Source organism: Podarcis raffonei, chromosome 13, assembly GCF_027172205.1.
Source record: "Podarcis raffonei isolate rPodRaf1 chromosome 13, rPodRaf1.pri, whole genome shotgun sequence".
Classification (NCBI taxonomy): domain Eukaryota; kingdom Metazoa; phylum Chordata; class Lepidosauria; order Squamata; family Lacertidae; genus Podarcis; species Podarcis raffonei.
Window position 1 is genome coordinate 45,068,556 of NC_070614.1, and position 13,529 is coordinate 45,082,084.

General features: G+C 49.6%; 1 protein-coding gene across 3 annotated transcripts in view; it reads right to left on the bottom strand.

The window, feature by feature from the left end:
- ARHGEF15 (Rho guanine nucleotide exchange factor 15) overlaps positions 1-13,529 on the bottom strand; it is a 53,238-nt gene that overhangs the window by 10,537 nt on the left and 29,172 nt on the right. For all 3 annotated transcript variants that reach the window (XM_053361232.1, XM_053361234.1, XM_053361233.1), the window contains exons 2-6: positions 6,925-7,373; positions 4,232-5,083; positions 3,423-3,483; positions 1,960-2,015; positions 893-1,125 (exon numbers count right to left, since the gene is read on the bottom strand). In XM_053361232.1, the coding sequence (XP_053217207.1) occupies positions 893-1,125; positions 1,960-2,015; positions 3,423-3,483; positions 4,232-5,083; positions 6,925-7,324 (1,602 nt within the window). In that variant the 5' untranslated portion in view covers positions 7,325-7,373. The remainder of the gene's footprint in view (positions 1-892; positions 1,126-1,959; positions 2,016-3,422; positions 3,484-4,231; positions 5,084-6,924; positions 7,374-13,529) is intronic.

Sequence of the window (13,529 nt, forward strand, 5' to 3'; positions counted from 1 at the left end):
ATTTTGCTACTGTGCCATGCTGAGCTAGACAATTATTTGGCTTGGAGTGTCGCTCTCCTGGACAAATCACAAGCTGTAAATCATATAGCAAACCTTGGATTCAGCTCATAGTTAAGCCATGAACCAGGTATGGACAACAAACAAACCCAAGCTCTTCGTTAGTTCAGCATGGCGCAGCTTCAGAATGATCAGGTAGGAGCAGATTAGATGCAAACTCCTCTCTGGTTGGAATAGCATGATGTGCAAACCAGGCCGGTGTGTGTGATGTGACAGAACACAGGTAAACCTACCTATTCTATTTATCTTTCACTAATTTATTACTAAGAACCATAAAAAGTGGCATGCCAGGAAAAGCAAACCTATCTATCACATCTCTCATGATGGGCTAGTTGAGAACCCGGTTAACTTGTATATGTAAAGTTTGGATTTTGTTTGTCCCGGGGTAAAATCAATTCAAACACTGATCAGCACCCAACAAACTCATCTGAAAGTGTTCTGCTTCCTAAAGTTTAGAATGAGCGATTAAAACACACAAAACAAACACGTGCAATTTGTGAATGAGGAGCCACCCTTTTGAAAGTTGTGCACAATCAGCTGCCAGATAAATCCCAAATTCCCTCAATTATAAAATGACCCCATTGAAAAAACCAAACAAACAGCACTAATGGGTCTCTTCCAATGCTACAATTCTTTGGTTCTCAAAGTGTTCTGGGCTCAAAAAAGTTCTTCATTTGGCCACTTTCATTCAGTCTGAGACTGTGGCTCAGCGGTAGAGGACACGCTCCGACTACGCACAAGGTCCCAGATTCAGTCTCTGCCCATCTCCAATGACAGGATCTCATAATGGCAGAACGGCAGGAGATCACTCTGCCCGAGACAACTGCCAACTCACCTCCTGCATCTTCCTCTCTTCGGGGCTGATATTTCCCAGAAGGCCGCTCTCTCGCACAGCGGGCAGCTCCTGCCAAAGAGTGCTGTGTGGGATGGGGCCCCGAGGCCCCGCGGGCCCTTCACCAGGGGAAGGGCCCCCATAGTCAGAGCTGCTGAAGCTGCTGTTGCGGGGGACCGTTTGCCGCTTGATCTCCTTGGAGATGACAGCCTGGCGATATGTCTGGTACAGGGGCTCTGAGGAGAGAAGAGATGGAAACAGGTTTCAAAAAGAGACACGTAGCCCCTCCAGACTGATGTGGTTTTTTTGCAGATGTATTCTGTATTGCATCAAATAATAGTGCATTGGTACCTGATTTGTGTTACTAGGCATCATTCCATCAGATGTCAAGGAAATAAGCAGCTATCCTGTTTTTAAAAGACATCTGAAGACAGCCCTGTTTAGGGAAGTTTTTAATATTTAATGCTGTATTGTTTTTAACACTCGATTGGGAGCCACCCAGAGTGGCTGAGGAAACTCAGCCAGATGGACGGGGTATAAATAAATTATTATTATTATTATTGTTGTTGTTGTTGTTGTTGTTGTTGTTCCGCAAGGAGGAACTAAATAAACCCCCAGAGAATTTCCTAAAACCAGAAGCAATCTAATGGAAGCTAAGCGTCGGGAGATTTGTGACAGACAAAAGGAAGAACTTCTTCACACTGCGCATGGTTAAACTCTGGAATTTGCTCCACAGCACTGTTGCTGTATTAGGCAGCATAGAAATCTATGAAATAAATAAATAAGATGTAGTGATGGCCAACCTGGAAAGCTTTTAAAGAGAGGAGTGGAGGAGGATAGGTCTATTGGTGGCTAATAACCATGCCAGTTATGTTCTACCTCCACTTTCAGAGACCTTATGTCTCTAAATACCAGTTGTTGAGAATCAAAAGTGAGGAGAGTGCTGGTCCTGCTTGCTGACTTCCCACAATGGGCCCCTAGTTAGCCACTGTGAGAACAGGATGCTGTACTCAATGGGCCTTTGGCCTGATCCATGCTCAACCCTTTTCCTGCACCAATTTCCCACTTACCATCCTGCAGGTAAAGTCCCCAGTCAGGGCCCTTTGGGGATAGCACCGAGCAGTGTCTGCAAGGAAGGAGAAGCAGAAAGAAACTAATTGGTAAATTATCTTAAGAGATGATGCCTTCCTGGTTGAACCAAGGATGATGGAGCAGTCAGACTGCAGGCTTGTAAGATCCACTTAAAAAATAAAAAAATCACCAGATGCAAAAGGAATACACTTGGAAACAACCCACTGATTGCTTCTGAGCACATTCTCAGCCTGGGAATTAGTTTTCAATTCCAGAACTAAGAGTTATTATACACACATATATCAGTCCAGGTTTCTCCCAAGCAGAGATGGAAGGAACCTTCTTGTTCTTGCAATTGCTAAAAAATGGTGAGTCCGAAACAATTGACTATCTTGGGGAAGCATCGTAGCTCAGTGGCTGAGCATCTGCTTTGCATGCAGAAAGTCCCTGGTTCAATACTCAACATCTCCGCTTAGGACTAGGAACGTCCCTTGTCTGAAACCCCAGGAGAGATGCTGCCAGCCAGTGTAGATTATATTGAGCTAGATGGACCAATGGGCTGGGACACGAGTGGTGCTGTGAGTTAAACCACAGAGCCTAGGACTTGCTGATCAGAAGGTTGGCGGTTCGAATCCCCGCGACAGGTTGAGCTCCCGTTGCTCGGTCCCTGCTCCTCCCAACCTAGCAGTTCAAAAGCACGTCAAAGTGCAAGTAGATAAATAGGTACTGCTCCGGCGGGAAGGTAAACGGCGTTTCCGTGCGTTGCTCTGGTTCGCCAGAAGCGGCTTAGTCATGCTGGCCACATGACCTGGAAGCTGTACGCCAGCTCCAACGGCCAATAAAACAAGATGAGCGCCGCAACCCCAGAGTCAGCCACGACTGGACCTAATGGTCAGGGGTCCCTTTACCTCTACCTAGATGGACCAATAGTAGAATGGACCTGGTAGAAATTTAGGCTCGTTCAGAGATTCTCTGGACAGGCAAAGTCAACAAAGTGATCATACAAGCAGAATGCATGACAATCTCTCTGTGTGTGTTTATGGCACTTTTAAGTTCAGCCTCCTCCTTCAACAGACACAATTTGCAGAAGACGGTATTCCAACCCCATACTCTGATTGATGCAAACAGACCCTCTGCCCTCCCAAAAGCTGGGCTACGCCCTAGAAACCTGAAGTGATCCAACCAGTTCTGCAGAGATAACAGTGCACACTTCACTTCACTTTACAACTCTCTCGAGATTCAGTCTCCACACCGGAAGGCAGTAGTTTGTCCAAAGTGGGGCAAGCTGACTCAAATACAATGCCTCACTTCCTAAGTTCCTATATCCACTGTGAATCACCCAGAAATCTGGGCAAGCCCATCACAACATCCCCCGATCAACCTCAGCATCCTCCTTGCACACAAATACCCATGGACATCTTTCATTCAGGAATTTGAGGCACACGGAATAACACCAACGCACCCGTCATTTGGGGTCTCCACGTCGGAGTCTCCAGGAGTCGGGCATTCGTTTTCACAGCCATCTGGTGGGAGAGAAATTTTGCAGAGTTAGTTGAGATTGGAAAAGGAGCAGAGATAAAGCTATGTGTGGGGAGCAGGGTATTGCTCTCGCTCGTTTTTATTTTATTTTAGGTAACTACCGTACTTTTCCATCTATAAGACACCGACATGTATAAGATAACCCCTATTTTTTTTAACCCCAAATTAAGAAATTAAGTTGTTTAGCTTTGGGGTGGGGGGAGGTTACTTCCACCAATCGCTCACTCGCCTGCCCGCCACGGCTGACCCCTTGTCACAGGCACTGCCGATTGCACACCTCACTGCAGCTGCCAATTGTTTGCCCGCTCACCGCCAACAGCCCACCCGCCCACTTGCCACAGCCACCAATTGCCACAGCCAATAGCCAGCAGGCCTTTCCGCAGCCACCAATCACCCACCCAATCGCCGCTGCCAATCTCCTGCTTGCTGCTGCCATTAATCGCACGTCCCCCTCTGCATTCACTATCCGTGTATAAGACGACACCCAATTTTTGCCTAATTTTTTTTACCAAAAAGCATCATCTTATACATGGAAAAATACGGTATTTGGGGTAATTTTTGTCTTTTATTATTTTCCATGCCGGCCAATTTCCTTGGGACCTTTTCAGGAGGCATGGAATATACTGAATAAATCTTAGGCTAACAAATTTCTTAACTCCACCCTTCTTATCCTTCCCAGGCCGCCCCCCCCCCCCCCAATTATGTCTTTCACTTGCAGGGTGCAGTCGTTACCTTGACACGGTCCTTCACCCAAGGGTGGCGGTGGCTGGGTTGGAGGAGGAGGCAGGCCTTGAGGCAATGGTGGCGGCGGCTGGGAGGGTGGAGGGGGAGTCATGGTTGTGGGCAACTGGCAGGAAGGGGGCAGAGGGGGCTGGTTCTGTGGGGGGGGAAGGGGCGCCTGCGCCTGGGAGACGGGTGGCGGCGGCGGGGGCATTGAGGGGGGAGGCATGAGGACCCCTTCCACCGCAGAGAGGAGGCAGGTGTCGCCTTGAGCTTGGTTCATCTCCAGCGGGTACTGCAGGGAACTCCGGCGAGAGTAGGCTAAAGGAACTAAGGAGTTGCGAGGCGGTTTCGTGGGGGCCTTGGGTGGGATGGCGGGGGGCAAGGCCTCGCCGTCCAAAGAGGCAAGGGAACCCGCTTTGCTGCGCCGGGGGGGCTTGGGCATCAAGGGCGGGCAGCGCAGCGGAAGAGGCTCGGCGGTGGATCGGTACCCCGTCAAGACCACGCCGCCTTCGGGGTGCCCGTTGGCCGAGGGAGGTGGGTCAGGGGGCTTCTTGCTGCGGGGAGAACGGCGGGATTTAGGGGGCCGCCCACTGCAGGCTGGGGGGCTGGGGGCAGCTGGGGCATTGAGCACCAAGAGGTGTTGGAAGACAGGCCCTCCCTCATCCGCAGAGGACGAGAGGTCTGAGGCAGGCCCGTCCTCACAGTCGGCCTGCTGGGAATGTGCCGGAACCCAGGCCAAGACCATGCCTGGCCGTTGTTGATGGCAGATGCAGGGGCAGCCTGAGGGGCAGGTGGCTGGCGACTCGACACCGTTCTGCTCCACCACATGCGACACGGGCTGCTGGGGATCCTCACTGGGATCTGTGGGAAAGAGAGAAGCAGAAGAAGATAAAGCCCCCGCCAGAGAAGAATGGGAGATCAAGTTGACGGTTTATGCCGAAATGGCTAAAATGACTGGAACCGTCGGAAATCAGGAAGACCAAAATTTTAATAAAGAATGGGGGAAATTCATAATTTGTCTTAAAAACCACTGTAAACAGCTAAAATCGTTAACAGGATTGGAATAACACTTGTAGTTTAATGGTGAATTTTGGACACAATGGAGATGTAAAAGATTTGGATTATCATAAAGGATGCAGGAGGAAATGGCTAACAATAGGACCCACAAAGGGGAGCAGGGGAGTCCAGGAGACTCTTTGGAATCTTGTTTTTATATTGTATGTTGGATATGATTGTAAAATTTTAATCTGAAAAACCAAATACATAAATTAAAAAAAAAGAGAAGAGAAGCAACACTGGAGGCCTTGTCGAAGATAAGACAGAGCCTCTGCCGTGCGAAGGGATACTGCTTTAGATATTACCATGCACTGAGGCTCAAAGATAAAGGCAGGACAGGAATGGGGGGGGCAGAATTGGAAGCGAACAGGGATCCTACGAACAGGGATCGCGGAATTTGGAAAGCTCAAGTAGAGTGTAGAAATTAACATCTAGGACAGAGCTTTCCCAACTTTTCACGTTGGTGACACGCGTTTTAGACATGCATCATTTTGCGACACTGTAATTCGGTTTTACTAGCAAACTGGAGGTCAAACTAACCCCTTTCCAGTCCCAGGAGGAGCACCGGGGAAATTCGAACAACACACTGCAGCCGACACACTAACGTGTCGCGACACGCAGTTTGGAAAGCTCTGAGCTAAGGAAACGGAACAAACTGTTGTGTGAATGAAGCCTATTTTAGTTGTGTCCCCATCACACCTCCCTGCAAGGGCAATACTGACACTGAAGAGGAGAAATTCAACAGCTAAGGCTGTTGCTGCACTGGTTGTTAAGGACAGAGGGCTGGTTGAGGGCAGAATGAAGTTGGCAAGGCAGTGCCCCATTCAGCCTAATGGACCAGCCTGGGCTGGTATGCAAACACGCTTTGCATGAACAATTTATACAAGCAGCAAAACAATTCACCATCACTTGGGGCAGAGATTCCAGCTCGGGATGCACATGGCTTTCGAAGCATCCCAAGGCCTGCATGGCCAGAATTTACCTTCCAGCCAAAGACATTTTTATTTACCTTACTTTGATTTCTGTATGTTGTATACTGCCTTGCTGCGTTTTTTAATGAGTGTGATCTATAAATATTTTAATACCGTATTGGCCCAAATATAAGCCACACCCGGATATAAGCTGCACCTTTAAAATTCAAGGGGAGGGGGGAGAGAAAAAGACAATACAGTGGTACCTCAGGTTAAGAACTTAATTCGTTCTGGAGGTCCGTTCTTAACCTGAAACTGTTCTTAACCTGAGGTACCACTTTAACTAATGGGGCCTCCCGCTGCCGCTGCGCTGCCGGGGCGCGATTTCTGTTCTCATCCTGAAGCAAAGTTCTTAATCTGAGGTACTATTTCTGGGTTAGCGGAGTCTGTAACCTGAAGTGTCTGTAACCTGAGGTACCACTGTACCACTGTACACGAATATAAGCCGCTCCCTTAAAATTCTGCAGGCACTCACACCCGTTCCGTTTTACCGTATGTCTGTTCCAGCAGCGATAACATAAAAGCCAATTTTTGTAAGGTCGCGAATTTAAGCCACACTTTTAACTTTTCATGCTCAGAATTTGGAAAAAAAAGTGAGGCTTATATTCAGGCCAATGCGATAATAGGGAAGGAAGCCACAAACAGCCACATAGCCTTATAGCCAAGCTCACTTACCCAACTGCCCCTCCTTCCCCTCCGATATCTTCTCTTCCCCATTCTCAGCGACAGGCACCTGGCTGCAGTTCACAGCAGGCTGAGCCGGCTTCCCAGCCTCTTCTTTCTCCGTGTGGCTGAAGCGCACGACGATTTTACGAACGGCGCCAGAGTTCTGCAGCTTGTGGAGCTGCTGCTGTTGGCTGCAGGGGGGATCAGCCGACCTGGAGGAACCATCGTTGGCAGCCTCAGTTGAGGAGCCCTCTGGGGGCAAAGGTGGGGTTGGTCCACGGCTCAGCCTGGCAGAGTCCGGCCTGGGGGGCAAGTACGGTCGTGGCCTGGTGGGTGGGCGGGGCTTAATGATGCGCGTGGGTTTCTGGGTCGGAGGGGTCGCCGGAGGCAGAGGGTCCATGGAGGACATCTTCACAGCGGGTGGGTCATCCGCAGCGCTGCCGCCACGACTTCATTTCCTGAGGGGGTGGGAGAGTGAGAGGCACACACAGTCAAGCAGAAGCCTAAATAATAATAAATAATAAAATTTTATGTACCATATTTTTCGCTCTATAGAACGCACCCGACCTTAAGACACACCTAATTTTAGAGGGGGAGAACAAGAAAAAAAAATCTCTCCCTCTCTGCGCAGAGCCCCTTCAGCGAAGCGGCAGGAGAAACGGAGCCCCTTCTATTTCTCCTCCCGCTTCGCTGAAGGGGCGCTGCACCGAGAGGGAAAGCTGCGCAGCGCCTCTCCAGCGAAGCGAAGCCAGGAGAGCAAGAGGGATCGGTGCGCACCGACCCCTCTTGCTCTCCAGGCTTCAGCAAAAGCAACACGAAGCCTCCGGAGCGCAGCGGGAGCAGTCCCGCTGCACTCTGGAGGCTTCGCGTTGCTTTCGCTGAAGCCATGAAGCCTGCATTCGCTCCATAAGACGCACAAACATTTTCCCTTAATTTTTGGAGGGGGAAAAGTGTGTCTTATAGAGCGAAAAATGTGGTATATCCCGCCCTCCCCAGCCGAAGCCGGGCTCAGAGCGGCTAACAACAGTAAAATAATAATAAAGGCAGGGGTGAGGGAAGGTTTTCCAGACTGAGGGCCGCATTCGTCCCGAGGGCCACCTGACAGGCTGCCCAGGGGCGGCTTGCATTTTTTTTAATGCTTCCTCACATTAAGCGAATGAAATCATAGAACTGTACATTTGGAAGCGTCATCTAGGGCAACCCTCTGTAATGTAGGAATCTCAACTAAAGCTTCTAGGACAGATGGCCACCCAACCTCTGCTTAAAAGCCTCCAAGGAAGGAGAGTCCAGCACCTCCCGAGGAAGCCCATTCTACTGTTGAACAGCTCTTGCTGTCAGAAAGGTCCTCCTGAGGTTTAGTCAGAATCTCCTTTCTTGTAACTTGAAGCCATTGACCACTTTCAGACCACTCCCTGCCGTGCTCATCCTATGTTTGCTGAAAAGTCTTGTGTGTTTTGCTCATAAAGCATTCAAAAGACTGGATCCCCACCATCAAAAGTGGCTCAGCCTGCTCTATCACTTAAGGAGGGTGGTAGCTCAGTGGCTGAGCATCTGTTTTGCACTCAGGAGGTCACAGGTTCAATCCCCGGCTTCCCCAGGTATGGCTGGGAATGTCCTGATATGGCAGACAGCTGATGTCAAGTCAGAGTAGACAATATTGAGTTGGATGGACCAATGGACTAACTCTGTAGAAGGCAACTCTGTAGAAGGCAATGTCAGTTGGTTGTATATAGAGTGGGGACCCTTCTGAAACAACAGTAGAATAGACTGTGCCACTTAAGACGGAAGGAGGCAATCGCTTTTTTAATGCTCTCTCGTGTTGTTTTTTCAAAAGCCTCTCTGCAAACGGAGAATTAGCAAAGTCAGAAACAGGCTAGAATGGAGCCTTTGTCCCCGATGCACACACATTATTTTATTTGCAGAAAGTGCTTGTTTGTTTTAGCATAAGGGAAGGATTCACAAATGGTATCCCATTTCACTTGCAATTGTAGCCAGCACAGTCCATTACACCATCTCGTGACTCAGTCACATCATTCTGTTTAATACAGGCATGGGTCAAGGCTAAGTTTAAGAAGCTGGAGGGGCCCTGGACCCCTTGGGGAAGGAGGGGGCACATACTGGTCTACCAGCCCCAATTTACACTGTCCCACAAAGGCTACTGGCAGACTCTCTAGTAGCAAAGGCTACTAGCAGTATATATTCATGGGAAGTTGCCTTATCACACTGAATCATACTGGCTGTGGTACCTCAGGTTACATGCACTTCAAGTTACATACGCTTCAGGTTACAGACTCCGCTAACCCAGAAATAGTACCTAAGTACTTAACCTGAGGTACCACTGTAGTTCTTTTCCTCAATTCAGATCGAACCTGGTTTTGGAGGGGAAACACACTATTTCATAAGAAACAATAGGATAGATATGGATTGCGCCTAACATCCGTTTCCAAACCACCAATGGGAGCACACTGGATGCAAAGCAACTGGGAGTCTGCACACTTGGTGTGGCAAAGATGTTGCCCTCCTGTTCGTTGCTGGACTACAAAACCCATAATCCCTGACCACTTATCACACTTGCAGGGGCTGATGGGAGTGGTAGTCCTCAACATCCAGAGGACACTATGTTGGCTGCCCCTGTTCCCACACAGACAGGCAGTGACTCTCTCCAGTGTTTTGGACCAGGGCCTTTCTCAAGTCCAGGGATTGAAACGGGTGTCGTTGGCACAACAAGCACGTGCTCAGCCACAGAGCTACAGCTTTTCGCTCATGGGAGGCTGAGGCAAGAGCCCTGTAGGCAAAGCAACAGCTTAAAGGAGGGATTGTGTCAACACCCCCTCAACCCCGGTTCAGGATAAAAGTTCTGGGCGTCCGGTTGAATCAGGCTTCCTTCCGGAAGCATTCCAGAGTCATACGCGAGGTCTTGGCAGCGCTTGCCCAAAGCCCTGTCGTCATCTATTGCCTGGACTGGGCCTCCACAACCTCGTTCGTTTCTGCTCTGCACGCAGGCAACGCATCCTGCCCTCTGGGGAGCTGAAACACGCGGCAGCCCAGCCGGCTCTAAATGTTACCCCCCCCTTGAGGGCCAGCTGCCAGAACAGGCCCTCCAGCCTGGCTAGCGCACTCCCGGGTGTGGCTCTCGTACTTCCAGCTGGGGAAGTTGACCGCAACAGGGCTGCTCAGCCTGGCCAGAGGCTGCCCAAGGAACGTGGAAATAAAATAAGAGGCAAGTCATAGGAAATGGAGGAGGGGAGGCTGTTAGTCAGGCCCTGATGCAAGCAGCAAAGGGGGTTGGCAACTCCACCTATTTTAGGTAAAACTGGAGCATGGGAAAAGATCAGACATCCATTTTATTGTGCGTTCTTGACATTTTGCGCTTGGAGAGTTTAGACGTGACCCTGCTTTCCATCCTGCTTTGTGGCTACAGAAGTTTCAGGGCAGAGATACGACTTCAGTGCATCTTGCGGAAACCCTGCAGCTTTTCATACTGCAAATGCTCTGGTTTTATTTTTTGGCCCTCCTTTCGTCGCTCTATGGAGCTAGAGCAAATGTAAGAACATAAGATGTGCTTGCAGGATCAGGCCAATGGCCTACCTAGTCCAGCATCCTGCTCTCACAGTGGCCAACCAGATGCCTGCAAGAAGCCTGCAGACATTTAGGTGGCAATAAAGTCAATAACACGAGGCAAGAATCGCAGAATAACTCATAAAGTGGAATGACGTGCAGACACACAGCAGGTTCTTATGGAGATGGTCCAGAATAAATCCACCACTGATGCACTAATATTCCACTAATGGTATGTGTTGCAGAACACAACCCACAAAAACAAAAGCCCAACTTCGAAGAGCCCTTGCCTGACTAGGATTTGGAAGAACAGGGTTCAAATCTCCACTCAGCCATGAAGCTCACCGGGTGACCCTGGGCCTGTCACTGCCTCTCGGCCTAATCCACTTTACAAGGGTTGTTGTGGAGATTAAATGAGGAGGGGGAGAACTATGTATGCCTTGAGCTCCTTAGAGAAAAAGGTGGGATATAAATGCAATAAAGAAATAAGAAAATGACCAAGCTATGCATTGCAGTTGCATCAGCGGTGGCCACCATGGTGCCCCTGCCCAGATATAACTGAATACAACTCCCATCAGCTCCAGCCTACATGGCTGATAGTCAGGAATTATGGGAGCTGTAGTCCAACAGCATCTGAAGGAGTACTCCTGCATGGCATAATGACATGTCAACCCAAACCAGCTACAGTGGTGGTAGTGAAGGAGACTCTGGTCCTTATTGGGACCGTGGGAAGGGAAGGAGTATTTGACTTTCCACTCGTAGCCATTTTCCTGTCAAAACTTTGCTGCCCACTCAAAGCTGCTATTCCACCAAAACCACCCCCGCCGCCGTCCGACAAGTAAAAGTTGTAGCCCTTTTTTCCTCCGGGGCTTTTCCGTTTCTCTAAAGGAACTCACAAAACAGCAGTTGCTACTTGACCCCAAGGGATCGTGACACCCACTTCAGTCCCTGCCCCTGCCTCCAGCACAAAAACATACCCCAAACATCCCACAATCGAGTGAATCTTCCATACTTCTGTGTTTGCATGAGAATCTCCCTCCCTCCCTCACACACACACACACACACACACACACAAAAACACGTCAAGTTTGTAGCCCTTATGATTTCCAAAAGATACCTGGGGGGGAGGAATATAGGGACTGGTGAAATCTCAAGTTATACAGGAGTGGGCACTCAATGTATGAGTGTTTATATGGTCAGGATGCCAAGCAAGGGCAGAATAGCTCAACCCTCCCCCTCCAAGAAGTGGTAACAAAAACTATGCCAAAGAAACTATTAGTGCAACTGCTGTAAGCTTGCATCACCGACTCCACTAAATACTTTGGCATTCCTCAGTGAAGATTGTGGAGGGGGGCAGAGAGAACCATTACAGAGAGCACATATCCCTGTATAGATTCCCTTCATTTCAAATCCAATGCCACAGCTTCTATTTACTTCTGAGCCCAAGCGAGTGCCCTTATCAGCTGCATATAAACTCTCCTGGATCAAAAACTGGGCAGGGCTGGAAAGAATGTGCCAGTCGTCCCCTCCAAAATCCCCCCTCCCCGCACCCCAGCAGATTTAATTCCCAGGCCGACTGTTCCCTTAAAAAAAAAAAAAAAATTGGCCTAGATCTCGATTCCAGAAAACACGTTCCAAACCCTGCCACACAGGGACACACCCTCGAACATCCCCCAGAACGCACATACAACACACACAATGCTCTTTCTCTGCAGGCTTCAGACTTCCAGTCTGTTCTCCTAGCCTCACCTTACCTGTTCCCATACCTGACGGCTGCGAAACCATGGCCAAGCAGAAGACGGACTGCTGAACACATGCAAACATGGACTCACATACATGCATGGCGGGGGACTGGCGACGGGGAGGTGGGGTGGCGAGGAGGCAGGAATGAATTTGGGACAGCTGTCTCTTAGGAGACAGTTGCAAGGATGTCAGCTGCTGGGTATTTTGGGCCCGCCATGTGGGTAGAGAAAGTCAGGCTTTGTGCCTGTCAGGAAATAGAACAGCAAGGGAGGCAAAGGGGATGGGCCTGTAGAGAAAGGATGTGTGTGTGTGTTTGGAGGGGTACCGGTGGCCGCCAAACCAAAACACGGCCAGTGTAAAGTCCTTGCTTGGCCTGCTGCTCCTATTGGGCCCTAAAATCAAATGCCAGAAACCTTTAGCCCCAGCAGCTCCAAGAGGCTGAGAAAATGTTGCTCAGGTTGAAAAACGCCCCCCAACAACTGAATATAGCTCCTCTCCCCAATTGGCACAAAATCATGGCCTCCCCTGTACCACCACCCCCGTCGTATATTTTCATACATATGAAAATAAAAATCAGTCCTCTGTGTGTGGACTAAAGGGAAGAGAAAAGAGAGAGAGAGGGAGCAGGAATGGAATGGAGTATCCTGGAAGAGGGAAGGACTGTCTGGCTCCCTGAACTAAGAGCACTCCAGTCTGTGGATGAGCAGTGGCGGGCTCAAGGCAGCCTGCTCTGCTCTGTCTCATTCCTGCATGGCAGGGGGCTGGACTAGATGACCCTTGGCGTCCCTTACAGCTCTGCAATTCTATGATTCAGTTGCAGGCCTCTCTTGTTCTCTCTGTGACCAACCACGAAACCCTCTGGGCAGCACTATAAGACTGCAGAGGAAGTCGGGAACCTCGGGCCTAGGGGCCAAATGTGCCCCCTCACACAGGTCTTTATCTGGCCCTCAGAACTCTCCCCAGGCAAAACCCTGAGCGTTTTTGCCTGGTTGGCATGCATCCAAGTTTCCCAATAATGCTGGATGGAGGATAAGGGAGGAGTGTGCGAGTGTATGTAGAAACTAGCTTTCTGTAACAAAGGTAAATTTTACCTTTGTTGCTCTGTCACCTTCTGCCTTAAGCTCTGCCTTACCCTGGACAGGTGGCCCTCAGGAGGTTCGTGCAGAAGAGAATGTGGCCCTCGAGCTGAAATAAAAGGTTCATGGTTCCTGCTTTACAATCTAAAGCACTGAGTGTGGACTAGAAGGTTGCAGAGAGACTGTCTGCCCCAAAAACCACGTGACTCCCCTCCCCAAAGCCAGAGCCTCATCTTC